At 38.4% G+C, this 14365-nt stretch overlaps 1 protein-coding gene across 1 annotated transcript; it reads right to left on the minus strand.

Moving 5' to 3' along the window:
- Nucleotides 1–3014: 3014 nt before the first annotated feature.
- Nucleotides 3015–3884, minus strand: LOC135218887 (uncharacterized). Its single transcript, XM_064255332.1, has one exon. It carries the CDS (start codon nt 3882–3884, stop codon nt 3015–3017), a length of 870 nt encoding a protein of 289 aa, XP_064111402.1.
- Between the last annotated feature and the right edge of the window lie 10481 nt (nt 3885–14365).

The raw sequence follows: 14365 nt of genomic DNA on the forward strand, positions 1-14365 counted from the left end.
CTATATATATATATATAATATATATATATATATATATATATATATATATATATATATATATATATATATAGATATATGATATACATATATATATATATATATATAGATATATATATATATATATATATATATATATATATATATATATATATATATTAGCACTATCCTATTGTGTGGAGTTATTACTTCACACAAAGTAGTATTTTATCTGAATGGGAGGGGGGGGGTGTCACAAGTGACAACAGCTACAAGTATGTGTGCAGAGCCATTTTTGAATAATTAAACCAGTCATATGGTGCCACTCTCAATTCCTCTAAAAAAAAGAAATGTACGATAAGTATTATCGTTTTAATAGCGTCTCTGGTCATTTTCTTTTCTTGCCTGTAGTTAGAGCACTGCAGCCATGTCGCGGTTTGTTGGTTCGTGTGGATGAAATGAAATTTTTATCGGATATGGGAGTTCAATTGATATTAAGACCAAAGTCCCATCATAAAGAGCCGTTTTAACACCAGCACATTCACAAAGAGATGATGTATCACAACACAAATAATTACTGGAAACGGAAATATGAATGAATTGTTCAGGATAGGCTAACTATAAACATTAAAACATTTTCACCCATTTTATTCCCCCTCCCGAAGTTGACGATCATACAATTTGGAGCTCCTGACTCCCAAATTAAGTAGGCCTATAATATCATGTCACTTATCTAATAGTCCACTTATTTTCGGCTGCCTCACTCAAATTGATCTGTACACTATCACCAAGTATCAGGTACCATATATATTCAGGGAAGAAAATCTAAACTCAAATAAAAATTATACTTACGCAGTTTGATGTTTAAAGCCAGCTGAGCGTGTTTGTCTCTTAACTTCCCGCCGGCACGCACCACAGGCAGCCTATGTAATGTGTTTCAATACATTCTATCTACATTTGATGACCATTATTCGGCTAATTTTCTCCCTGGTAATATTTTTACTTTATTTGTTCATTATATCCAGTAGACCGGCAATAACATCATATTATATCCTCACGTCTGTTCAAAGTATTTACCAGTGCTAATATGATTTATAAATATAATGCGTCTCCAACAGTCATAAAAATCGGACAACCGAATGTGCAAATATGTCAGCTGTGTGCAAGGCATAGGGCGTCAATCACTGGAGTAGCGATCTCCCTGCCGAGAGTGACTTCGGAAGGCCATATTGAAAGGTCTAGGTCCAGCTCTTTGTACTAAATTTTATTACTATTACTTTTTTTAATCTTTATTATTATTATTATTATTCGACCAAATTTCAGAGAGAAAAATTACCTTACGAAAACAGGCCTAAGCACTCCAGCCATTATGGTCAAGGCCTAAGCATCTGCTCTTGGATCTAAGCAGTGTCAAGCATAAATGGTTCCTGTGTAAATGACAGGACTTTCTTTGCATACAGTAGCAAAGCACTAACTAAACAGTAATGTAGTACAATCACTAAACACTAATACTCACAATGCAGTTACTCAGTAAGCACTCACACTTGCATACATTCACTTTACACTCACACTCAACAACACAAAACACTCTGAATACCCAACAATCAATATGGCACTCTACACTAAATGCTCACTAAACACTTAAAACAAAAAATTTACTAAATACTCATTATACCCCAAACACTCGGTAAACATTCACTAAACACTCACTTAATCCTAAACATTAATTAAACACTAAACACTCACTAAACCCTAAGTACTCATTAAATACTAAATGCTTACCAAACCCTAAATACATATTAAATACTAAACAGTGAATGAACATCCACTCATTAAATACTTAATAAACATTTACACACTAAACATTTACTGAACTCTAACATTCACAAGACATTCACTAAAAGCTCACTTAACATTCGCAAAACATTCACTAAAATCCTAAACACTCACTGAATACTTACACACTAAATATTCACTAAACACTACCATTCACAAGACATTCACTAAACGCTCACTTAACATTTTCTAAAACCCTAAAGACAAAACATTTACTGAATACTTACAAAATATACATTCAATAACATTCACTAAACCCTAAAGACTCAGTAAACATTCACTGAATACTCACTCATTAAACAGTCACTAAACCCTAAACATTCATCAAACACTTACTCATAAACATTCACTAAACGCTTACTCACTAAACCATAACAGTTAGCTAAACACTTACACATTAAACATTAACAATAGAAAAAATTCACAATTCCACTAATTATTCATTTCTCTTGTTTTCTTTACATTAATACTAGGTGATTATTTTTTTCTAGTTTGCTCTTATATTTATTCATAATCTTCTTGAGAGAATGGAAATGTTCGAAATAACTTGGTGTGTGGAGATTGTTTAAAAAACAGAGATCCTCTGTGTCCTTCCTCATCCAGGTGTATTATATCTGACGAATTTTACACCAGTCGAAAAAAATCGACTATAGTAACAACAATATTCTTTCATAAAACTGATAATACAAAAATGTATCTATGATTTAATTATTATGAAAGTCAGTTGAAACCAAAAGGTAGTCCTGCTCAGGGACATGCAGAGAACTTTTTTCAGGGCAGGTGCTCAAGTGAAAAAAAGGGCAAAAATATAGAAATGAATGAGGCTAAATATATACCGGCTCAATATTCTTTCAAATTTATTTAAACTAGCCATTAATAATTCAAGAAAGAGATAAACATGACTGATATCATAGGTACCAGTGGGCTAATGTTTTATATGAACATAAAATCTTCAGTACTGACTACCAGTAGAACTATGAAATTTAACAAAAGAAAAATTATATATATTACTTTTACATAAATGACTGCAAGAAAATCAATCAGTATGATCAATACACTTGGCTAATAACCAGACCTTATCATTTTATATTTATAAGAGAAGTCTTCTGTGTGCCATTTCTTTGAATATGCTGATAACTTCACTGTTGTTGATTGTGATATCCTTTTCAACTGCTAGCAACAAAAGATCAGATAACCTCTCCTCACTGGACAGGCTGCGTATCTTTTGTCTTCACCAGCTTGAGTTTGGAGAAGGTCCTTTCCACTGTTGCAGTTGTGACGGGTAGAGGGGCATAAATTGTTAAGAGTTCAAGCATAAGTGGCAATATCTCCTGGACATTGTTTCCTTTCATCAGGTTGAGCATTGTAGCTGCAGTGTTCTGTGGCAGGCAAGGAAATGAGGAATAGAAGATCTTTAATTCCAACCGTAGCTTGTCTACTTCTTCTAACTCATAAAACTGGCATAAGTTTTGCAGTGACTTGAATGCCTCTTCATTCACAGGTTCTTTCCAGTTATCTTGGACTGTCATACAATGAAAGGCATTTAGGATACCCCATGTTGTGTTGTCTCCACCTTTAAATCTTCTTTGTAGCTTTTGTGAAATTGTATCTAAAAACACATAAAATACTCTCACACGGTAGTACTCCTCCAAGGATTGATATTGCTGGTCCTCAGTAGCAGATGTAGCACTATACTTGTATCTTTCAGGCATTTTTCTTCTTCTGCCTTGTCCAGGAATCCCAGAGGGGAGGTCGATGGCCATGGATTCAGCTCTCCCTTTAACATTTGTAAAAATCTCCTGAAACTTCTCATCATTTCTTAATTCTCTCAAACTTTGTAGCACTCCATCTACAATTTTGTAGGAGGCAGCCAAATCAAAGTATTCCTGTTGTAGGGCATTAGAGGCATAGGCAGTTTCTTGAAAAACTGGGGTGGCAATCTCAAGACAAACAAGAAATTCAAAGTTAATACTTTGCAGCAATATTGAGGCATCCCCTGCTGATGCATCAGGAGGATGTTTTTGCACTATCTCTTCTAAAAATTGCTTCAGAGCTGGGATGACCTTCCTCATGGTTCTAAGAGCTGACTCTCTGCAAGTGATTACATACGTACAGAAATCCATATCCTTTATTCAAAGGAAGCAAAAATAAATGAATGTAGAAATTAAGCTTTTTGCTATACCCTTCATACCTTTCTTACGAACACCATGAAATCACATATCTGAAACTTCTGTACATGTTGCATTACTTGTGACATTACTGATTGCTTTCAGCATTTTGTCATCAATAATCAGTGTATGAGAAGACACTTTCAAGTCGTGTTTCTTATGGTATATTACATGCATTATCCCATTTGATGTTTCATTTTAAGAGAAGATCTCTCAGAAGTTTTTGTTAAAAAATGCGCTCAACTGCCGCATTTAAGTATGGTAGAGAAAGGAGGGGGATATGACTAAAGCTGTATTGGGAAAGCATGGCTTTCCTACAGCATTTTCCTATTTAATAGAATATTTCTTGACTTTGTAAAATTAAGTTGATTTGATATTTCTTCGTTTAAATAAAAATATGCTGATAAACAGCATGTTTATCAGCATATTTCGCTAATATATGTCTTTTTGGACCCACAACATGATCGCCGATTCGCAGTTATCAATATTTACTCAGATAAGCATAAACATCATTAATAACACGACATAAACATGATTCTCGAATGCTAAATGACGAAAACAAGTGAAAAAAAAACGAAAATGAGAAATGAACAGATTTTTTCACCATCCACTTGGGTATTGTTGATTTAAAAATCGAAAACTAAATATCATGTGCAGCTCAAGGGAGCGGCTACAGTTTAGTTGTCCCCGGGTTTCGTCTGCTGGGGAATCGGCAGACTAATACAAACAAGATGGCGGCCGTTAGTTTTGGCGCTAGTTTTGAAAACCTGTGGAGTGTTAGAAAACCCAAAAACCTAAAAAAACGGTAATGGGGGGACCCTATTGGGAACCGGGGTGGTATTTCTACAGAAGCAATCCGCGGTGGCTTAGACTATGGCAATTGACTGATTCCTATGTTATTTGAGTTACTGTACAAGATTTAAAAGTAATATCCATTCGGCCGGCTGTAACTAAGCAGTAATTGACCTTTGAAAGTTACATAATAGCCGCACCAAACTCAAAGGTATATTAAAGTTTAGTTCCAACCAAACGAAAAAAATATTCCTTACAACCCTTGTAAAGCAACTAAAATAACATAGAAAATGTCAATTGCCATAGTCTAAGTCACCGAAGAACGGTCCTACAGGAAGGTACCAAGTATTCGTTACGGTGAAGGAGATGTAAACACAGCCGCCATGTTTAAATTCCCCAACCACACGGAGCCATATGTTTCACTAAGGGGGGGGGGGGGGGGGGTAACGCACAGGGGGAGGGCGGGGTAAGTGGAAGGTACGAGTTGTCTTAGCAGCACCCCACTGAATAGTAACATACCTTGGCGCAACTTTCGGCGAAAGCCTAACACTCACTTTCCTAAAACATAATAATTAAGAATAATGTTTGGACCTTACCTTAAAGGGGTGGAGGGTACAAAGCAGCAGCTGCTTTTAAGAATGCGTGGAGGCGGGTCTTGGGTTCCTCAAAATCCAGCTTGAAATAAGCAACAGCCAAGTACCCGACGAAGTTATACATTCTCCTCCCGTATCTTGGAGTTGACTGAATGGGGGCAAAAGACCTGCTTTCTCAGGAGGCCGTGGTCCTGGCAAAAACCGATTAGTCGATCATAATTACCTGAGTAAAAGGCAGAAAAATCTTTGTAACTCATGTAACAATTGTTACATGAAGTTGGCAAAGAGTTCCTGGTGAGGGGCTGGGGCGAGCGTGAAGTAGATGCAGCAGTGGATGTCATGGCGGCAGATTCAACAGTGTTGGAGTTCTACAGTTAGGAGGTGGCAGGAGGCCAGACCGTAGAAAACAGGGTAGGAGAGGTGGGGTGGAGTAGTAAAAATGCTTTGATGCTATTGGTTGAGGCAGGGTGGGGCTGAGGTAAATGAACAAGCACTTAACAAGATAAGTTGGCAATGTTAAGGGTAATAAAAGTAAATGGGTAGTTAAGGAACTAAATGTAAATGTGGGATGGGTTCAAAATATGAAATAATACAAATACATATATAACGGGCCCGGGAGGGGGTGGGATTTAAGTCCTGGGTGGTAAATGTGTAATAGGGCCTATAGTTGTTTTAATAAATACAAAAGACCAAATTAAACATAGGTTAGCATATAACAAAACTAATTAAACTAGTAGGGGATGTTGCCTGACCAGGGGTGGGGTTGGGCCTGCTGTAACCCCCCTTAAAGAACCAAACCAACCTAACATAACCTAACCTAGCAGGGGATGTAACCTTACCTAGTAGGGAACTTAACCTAGTAGGCAATGTTGCCTGACCAGGGGGGCTTTGCCCCCCGTACCCCCCCTTAAAGGCCTAACCTAACCTAGTAAGGAATGTAACCTAACCTAACCTAACCTAGTAGGGAATATTGCCTGACCAGGGGGCTTCGCCCCCGTACCCCCCCTTAAAGGCCTAACCTAACCTAGTAAGGAATGTAACCTAACCTAACCTAACCTAGTAGGGAACATTGCCTGACCAGGGGGGCTTCGCCCCCCGACCCCCCCTACCCCCCCTTAAAGGCCTAACCTAACCTAGTAAGGAACGTAACCTAACCTAACCTAGTAGGGAAATACTAGGCCTAACCTAACCTAGTAACGAATGTAACCTAACCAACCTAACCTAACCTAACCTAGTAGGGAATATTGCCTGACCAGGGGGGCTTCGCCCCCCCGTACCCCCCTTAAAGGCCTAACCTAACCTAGTAAGGAATGTAACCTAACCAAACCTAACCTAGTAGGGAACATTGCCTGACCAGGGGGGCTTGGCCCCCCGTACCCCCCCTTAAAGGCCTAACCTAACCTAGTAAGGAACGTAACCTAACCTAACCTAGTAGGGAAATACTAGGCCTAACGTAACCTAGTAAGGAATGTAACCTAACCAACCTAACCTAACCTAACCTAGTAGGGAATATTGCCTGACCAGGGGGCTTCACCCCCCCTTAAAGGCCTAACCTAACCTAGTAAGGAATGTAACCTAACCAACCTAACCTAACCTAACCTAGTAGGGAACATTGCCTGACCAGGGGGGCTTCACCCCCCCGTACCCCCCTTGAAGGCCTAACCTAACCTAGTAAGGAACGTAACCTAACCTAACCTAGTAGGGAAATACTAGGCCTAACGTAACCTAGTAAGGAATGTAACCTAACCTAACCTAACCTAGTAGGGAATATTGCCTGACCAGGGGGGCTTCGCCCCCCGTACCCCCCCTTAAAGGCCTAACCTAACCTAGTAAGGAATGTAACCTAACCAACCTAACCTAACCTAACCTAGTAAGGAATGTAACCTAACCTAACCTAGTAGGGAAATACTAGGCCTAACGTAACCTAGTAAGGAATGTAACCTAACCTAGTAGGGAATATTGCCTGACCAGGGGGGCTTCGCCCCCCGTACCCCCCCTTAAAGGCCTAACCTAACCTAGTAAGGAATGTAACCTAACCAACCTAACCTAGTAGGGAACATTGCCTGACCAGGGGGCTTCGCCCCCACCCCCCCCGTACCCCCCCCCCCCCTTAAAGGCCTAACCTAACCTAGTAAGGAACGTAACCTAACCTAACCTAGTAGGGAAATACCAGGCCTAACGTAACCTAGTAAGGAATGTAACCTAACCTAACCTAGTAGGGAATATTGCCTGACCAGGGGGCTTCGCCCCCCCGTACCCCCCTTAAAGGCCTAACCTAACCTAGTAAGGAATGTAACCTAACCAACCTAACCTAACCTAGTAGGGAATATTGCCTGACCATGGGGGCTTCGCCCCCCGTACCCCCCCTTAAAGGCCTAACCTAACCTAGTAAGGAATGTAACCTAACCAAACCTAACGTAGTAGGTAACCAAGTAGGGAATGTAACCTAACCAACCCCCCCATCCCCGGTATCCACCCTTGAAGAACTAACCAACCTAGCCTAACCGGGTAACCCCCTTCAAGGAAGTAAAACTAGTAGGTAAACCAACATATAACAAACTAAAACCTAAGGGGTATGTTGCCTAACCGGGGGAGGGGATTCGGCCCCAGGTAAAGTAAAATGACAATATAAACCTAACTGTGATGGGTGTGGAAGTGTTGTAAAATGTTAAAAGTAACCATACATAACTGCATAATAGTAAGGAAAGTGGAAGGGAGGTGTAAATTGTAATGTCTGTAAAACTGTATAATGGAATATATTTAAATGTAGGTTTTATAATAATAATGGCAAACTATATATTTATATGTTATATATTTAAATGTAGGTTTTATAATAATAATGGCAAACTTTAATCTAGGTATTGGTATCGGTGAGAAATGCATTGTAAATGGTGTAACGTAAAGAGCCAGTCGTGAATACTGGAAAGGGGAGGGATTGACTTGTGTATAAATGATATAGGGAGTGTGTATGTAATATGCAACTCAATGTGCAATTTCACGTAACAGGTAGGTAGGTAGGTAGGTATCGAAACGTCCTAAAACTGAGTTCTATATCAACACGTAGGCATTTTTAGGTGTCTGTCCTCAATTATAACATAATATTTCAAGTTATATATGGTGAAATGATTAGGTGGGGATATTTCAAAACAGTTATTATACAAATACTATGGAAAAAGGAAAAGGAATAAACACTAGAATTCACATAACATGTTTAATAAACAAATTAGGTAAATGCTTTTATGTAACTCAACGTATGGTTACCAGCCAGGGTTCCCAGATGACACCACTACCAACCAGCCAAAGTCTACCATGAAGCCAGCCAAAATCCCGCCAAATGGAAATCCAAACCAACCCAAATAACCGGCAAATATATGTGCATTATATTTATCTTTATAAATGTATATTTTTTATCATATATATGCTTGTATAGCGGCATCATAGTTTTAGTTAGATAATATAAACTAATATAAGAATACAGGAAAAAAAACGAGAATGAATTGAAATTTTGAAATGAGGCTCGTTCTCTGAGAATCCGGCAGCCTGTTTTGTGGTCATCTGGTGTGTGTGTGATTTGTATTTTAATTCCATCTACATATTTTGCTTAAATGTTACCAAGTTTTTACTGAAAACCTATTCAAATTCCCCAGATTTTCCTGAAAACCTTCAAAAATTCCCAATCTGGGGAGAGATTCCTCAAACGTGGGAACAGTGTTTAGCTCAAATAGAAAGTGTTTGAAAACCAGCCAAAATACCACTAACCAGCCAAAGTGAATTTTTACCCACCAAATTAGGAAAAAAAGCCAAATTTGGTGAGAGATTCCTCAAACGTGAGATCAGTGTTTAGCTCAAATAGAAAGTGTTTGAAAACCAGCCAAAATACCACTAACCAGCCAAAGTGAATTTTTACCCACCAAATTAGGAAAAAAAGCCAAATTTGGTGAGAAACTGCCAAATCTGGGAACCCTGTTACCACCCAATCCTTCACTCAGTCCGGTAGCAATGTAGGGGTCATACTGTAACGTGTTTGGCTAAATACATATATCCCTCCCGTAAACCCCCATTTCTTTCCTCACTAAGAAGTCTGAGTTTAGGCCAAAAGCTCCCTTACAGTTAGCGCATGCGCAGTAGCATTAGCGTATGCGTAGTAGGATTCAGTGTTGTGGTAGTAGTAGTAGTAGACGAATATGGATGTGGAACGGCTCCACTATCGCTAGTTTTGTTATTTCTTATTTCCGCCTGTATTTCGTGTTTTTAAAAGTGATAAATGTGGGAAATACCACAATAACACGGCAAAATCTCCCCCCAAGTGGTTTCTCCCCACCCAAAACCCCGGTTCCCACTGGGGGTCCCCTTACCGTAGGATAGAGTTGGGGTTTTGTCCCCCCACCCCCGACCCAAAACCCCGGTTCCCAATGGGAATCCCCTTTACCGTAGGATAGAGTTCAAAGGTAAATTAGAGGCGTCCGAATAAATATTACTTCAAATTCTTGTTCAGGAGGTAAAACTGCATAGAAAAACCGCAACTGCCATACTCTGGGCCGCCGCGGATAGGTACACTAGATCTACCCATGAAAGAACAGTAGCAGACGAGAAATTCAAGTGCAGAGTTGCCTGCCCAGTCAAACATGTTGCAATGCCTTAACGAGGAAAATTTTCATTGTCGTGAAAGATGCTTCACGTTCATTAGTTGTCATGAAATTTTGCTGTGTTAGTTTGAGTTGTAACTTAGCGTTTGACAGGGTTGAAAACATTAAAAAACCAGTTATAAGTGTTTTGTTTGTATAAATTTTTTGCAAATACCAGTGCCAAAGGGTACCACAAAATGGAAATTTCCACTGCCGATTATGATCTTAGACTAGGCTATACAGTAATTTAAGAAGACCTACCCTAGACTAATCCTGTTTGAATGAGGAATTATGACTATTTTTGATAAATATAGCTAGGCTATATGTATATAAATTAATGGAAAACTTAATTACATGGAACTTAGCCTGTACCCTTATTAAACTAACCTAACTTTGTGGCCTATTGTAACCTAGTAAAAAATCAGCCATGTAAACTTTGCATAGGCTATCCTTGACGATTTCTGAAGAAGCCTAGGCTAGACTATCCTGTTAAAAGGCACCTTAGCCTAATTTTACCTCATTTTAGTTTTAAGTTTTTCTCAGAAACCTTTCAGGTAACCTTACCCCTTGTCATATGTTGTGTAGAAACATCTAGTACTGTGTGGAGTAGGGTATCAAGTGATTTACACCTTAATGTAAATTAATTGATTCCAGGGCTGCTCCGCGTTTGATACTTATCCATTATGAAGGAAAAGCAATTCCCATAATCTGTAGTTGATATATTTTTTTGAAGTCTCTCAATATAAAGAATAATTTTTTTGTTGTTGTTTTAAACTACTCACTTGTGTTGATTTCTGGAAATCAAAAATTAAAGAAAATGAATATTTCCAGGGATCTAGTCCAGAGATCTAGTCCAGGAGTTCTGAAGACTAGGTAAATTAACCAAGTCCAGGAGACTAGGCCTGGGAGAAATTTGGCATGATGTAATGAGTAATAAAGAAACAAGCTGAATACCAGGAATTTTCTTCAATACCCCTAAAATGGAAATCAGCACTTCAACTGCCTCCCAGTGGGAAGATATCACCTGGCCTCATCAGTAGTAAGACCCATACACACAAGGAATATCAAGTAATAGCAGGTAGGACAGGCCTACCCTATTTTCCAGGCAGCGTAAACGTTAGTCTTCATACCCACAGTGTCAGCTATGACACAGTACCATTCTCCGACCTGTGTCTCCAGGCAAGAAGACTGACAAAAGTGTATATGTACAGTAGTATTCTTCTTCTCGTATCTTAATGTTGTGGCGGGGAAAATCCTCCCGTGACACGTACACTAGTCTAGACATTAATCATCGGGGCTTGCCCTTCCCCCCAGCCCACCTGTTAGAGTGTCTGTCAGGGGGAAACCACCCACTAAAATGTCTGTCATTACCATCACAGCATTCTAGGATTATGAAGTGCTATTGTAGTACAAATTTTACTTGGTATCTCTGATGTTGGATCGAGATCCTGTCCCCCCCCCTCCCCTTCCCCTCCACCCCCACTCATTGTGGGGTGTCTGTCAGGGGGCAACTACCATCTGTCGTTACCACCGCAGTACTCTAGGATGTGCAGTACTATTGTAGTACAAATTTTACTTGGTATTTCTATGTTGTATGCAGATCCTGTCTCCCCCTCCCGACTCGTTGTGGGGTGTCTGTCGGGGTAACCACCCACTAAAATGTCTGTCATTACTACCACAGCATTCTAGGATGTGCAGTGCAATTGTAGTACACATTTTACTTGGTATCTTCAATGTTGGATGCAGATCCTGTCTCCCCCTCTTCACTCATTGTGGGGCGTCTGTCAGGGGGTAACCACCCACTGAAATGTCTGTCATTACCACCACAGTATTCTAGGATATGCAGTGCTATTGTAGTATTAATTTTACTCGGTATCTCCTAAGTTGGATCCAGTGCGTCTGTCAGGGAGAACCCACCCTCCAAAATGTCTGTCACTGGTCATTCTATAATCAGTAGAGTTTGCAGATATATTATACATTAGTTTCATCTGGTATCTCATATGTTGAATCTAGACCCAAAATCTAACAAGCAATTAGTGGTGCTTGTTAAGTAAGGCACTCATATATTTTTGGCAGACGGTTAGTTTCCCAGTTTACAAGTCTGCTCCTAAATACCAGTAGGGGTTACAGTCGGTATCTCGTTCGTTGTATCTCAATGGTCCGGGCTGCGGGACTTAATGGATGCCCACAGGGAAGAGCTAACCAATGAGGAGCTGAAAGACCTTCATAAGGAACAGCAACAGACAACAGAGGAGGAATTCGAGGAGGAGGAGGAAGAGAGAGGGATTACTGTGCTTACTTCAGTGATTAAAGAAATGTTTGTCAAGTGGAGTGATGTTAACCCTTAAACGCCGAATGGACGTATTAAACGTCGAGTCAAAATGTCTCCCGTATGCCGAATGGACGTACCATACGTCGACTCAAAAAAGTTTGTTTTAAAAATTCGCAGAAAAATACTTATAGGCCTACCAGCCGAAAACTTTTGAATCACGCGCCTTGGGGGATGCTGGGAGTTCACGGATCAAGGCGTTGTTTTGTTTACAATCGTTACGCAGGCGCGCAAGCGCGAATTTCTTTCTTATCGCACTAAAAAGTATCAGTGACACATCTCGGAAATTATTTCGTCACTTTGACATAATTTTTGCACCATTTTAAATTATCCGTTACATAAAGTTTTATATATGAAAATGTGCGCAATTTCATTTAGAATACAACAAAAAAATACTCATGATTGTAGCTTTTATCAATTTTGAAATATTTCCATATAAATTACGATGTGCCAAAATTTCAACCTTTGGTCAACTTTGACTCTACCAAAATGGTCTAAAAACGCAATTGTAAGCTAAAACGCTTATATTTTAGTAATATTCAACTATTTACCTTAATTTTGCAACAAATTGGAAGTCTCTAGCACAATATTTCGATTTATGGTGAATTTATGAAAAAACTTTTTCCTTACGTCCGCGCGGTAACTCTTCCGAAAAAAATCATACATGCGATTGTGGTAATGTTTGCACCATTTTAAAATTAGCCGTTACATAAAGTTTTATATATGGAAATGTGCGCAATTTCATGCACAATACAACTAAAAACAACCCATGGTTGTAGCATTTATCAGTTTTGAAATATTTCATATAAAATTTGATAAGTGACAAATTTTCAACCTTCAGTCAATTTTGACTCTACCGAAATGGTCGAAAATCGCAATTTTAAGCTAAAACTCTTATATTTTAGTAATATTCAATCATTTACCTTCATTTTGCACCAAATTGGAAGTCTCTAGCACAATATTTCGATTTATGGTGAATTTATGAAAAAAATAACATTTTCTTTACGTCCGCGCGGTAACTCTTCCGAAAAATCATACATGCGATTGTGGTAATGTTTGCACCATTTTAAATTAGCCGTTACATAAAGTTTTATATATGAAAATGTGCACAATTTCATGTAGAATACAATGAAAAATAATTGAAGGTTGTAGCTTTTCTCATTTTTGAAATATTTGCATATAAATCACGATAAATAGAAAAAAACCACGTTCGGTCAACTTTGACTCTACCGAAATGGTCAAAAAACGCAATTGTAAGCTAATACTCTTATATTTTAGTAATATTCAATCATTTACCTTAATTTTGCAACAAATTGGAAGTCTCTAGCACAATATTTTGATTTATGGTGAATTTATGAAAAAAACTTTCCTTCCCTCCGCGCGCGGATTCTCCGCCATGAATCTCCGAAATGCGTACATCACATTCTCGGAAAATTTGCCCCGTTTCATATTAGGTATTTCATAGAGTTTTATATATGAAAATGTGCGCAATTTCATGTAGAATAAAAGGAAAAATATTTGAAGGTTGTAGCTTTTCTAATTTCCAAAATAATTACATATGAAAAAAAATTATAAAAAAATTTCGACATTTGGTCAATTTTAACTCGTCCGAAATGGTCGAAAACTGCAATTGTAAGCTAAAACTCTTACAGTATCGTAATATTCCATCATCTAACTTCATCTTGAAACAAATTTGAAGTCTCTATAACAATATTTAGATTTATGGTGAATTTAAAAATAAATATTTGTTTACGTCCGCGCGTTACGAATTCATGCATCCTTTTGTGATAATATTTTCTCTGTGTTGCTTTTATCGTTTTACAATGTGTTATATACCAAAAAGATCGCAATTTAGTTTACATTACAACGAAAAAAAAGTAACTTGTTACCTTTAACCGTTTTGCGCACAGCGCGATTTGAATACAATTATATATGAAATTTCGTTTTTGCGCTATCATATATTGCATTATTTATATATGATATTGATACTTTTTTTTCATTTCTGATGGTTGCATACTAAACTTCAGGCAATGACAAAAAAAGGAG

The sequence above is a fragment of the Macrobrachium nipponense genome, chromosome 1 (genome assembly GCF_015104395.2).
Source record: "Macrobrachium nipponense isolate FS-2020 chromosome 1, ASM1510439v2, whole genome shotgun sequence".
Lineage (NCBI taxonomy): Eukaryota > Metazoa > Arthropoda > Malacostraca > Decapoda > Palaemonidae > Macrobrachium > Macrobrachium nipponense.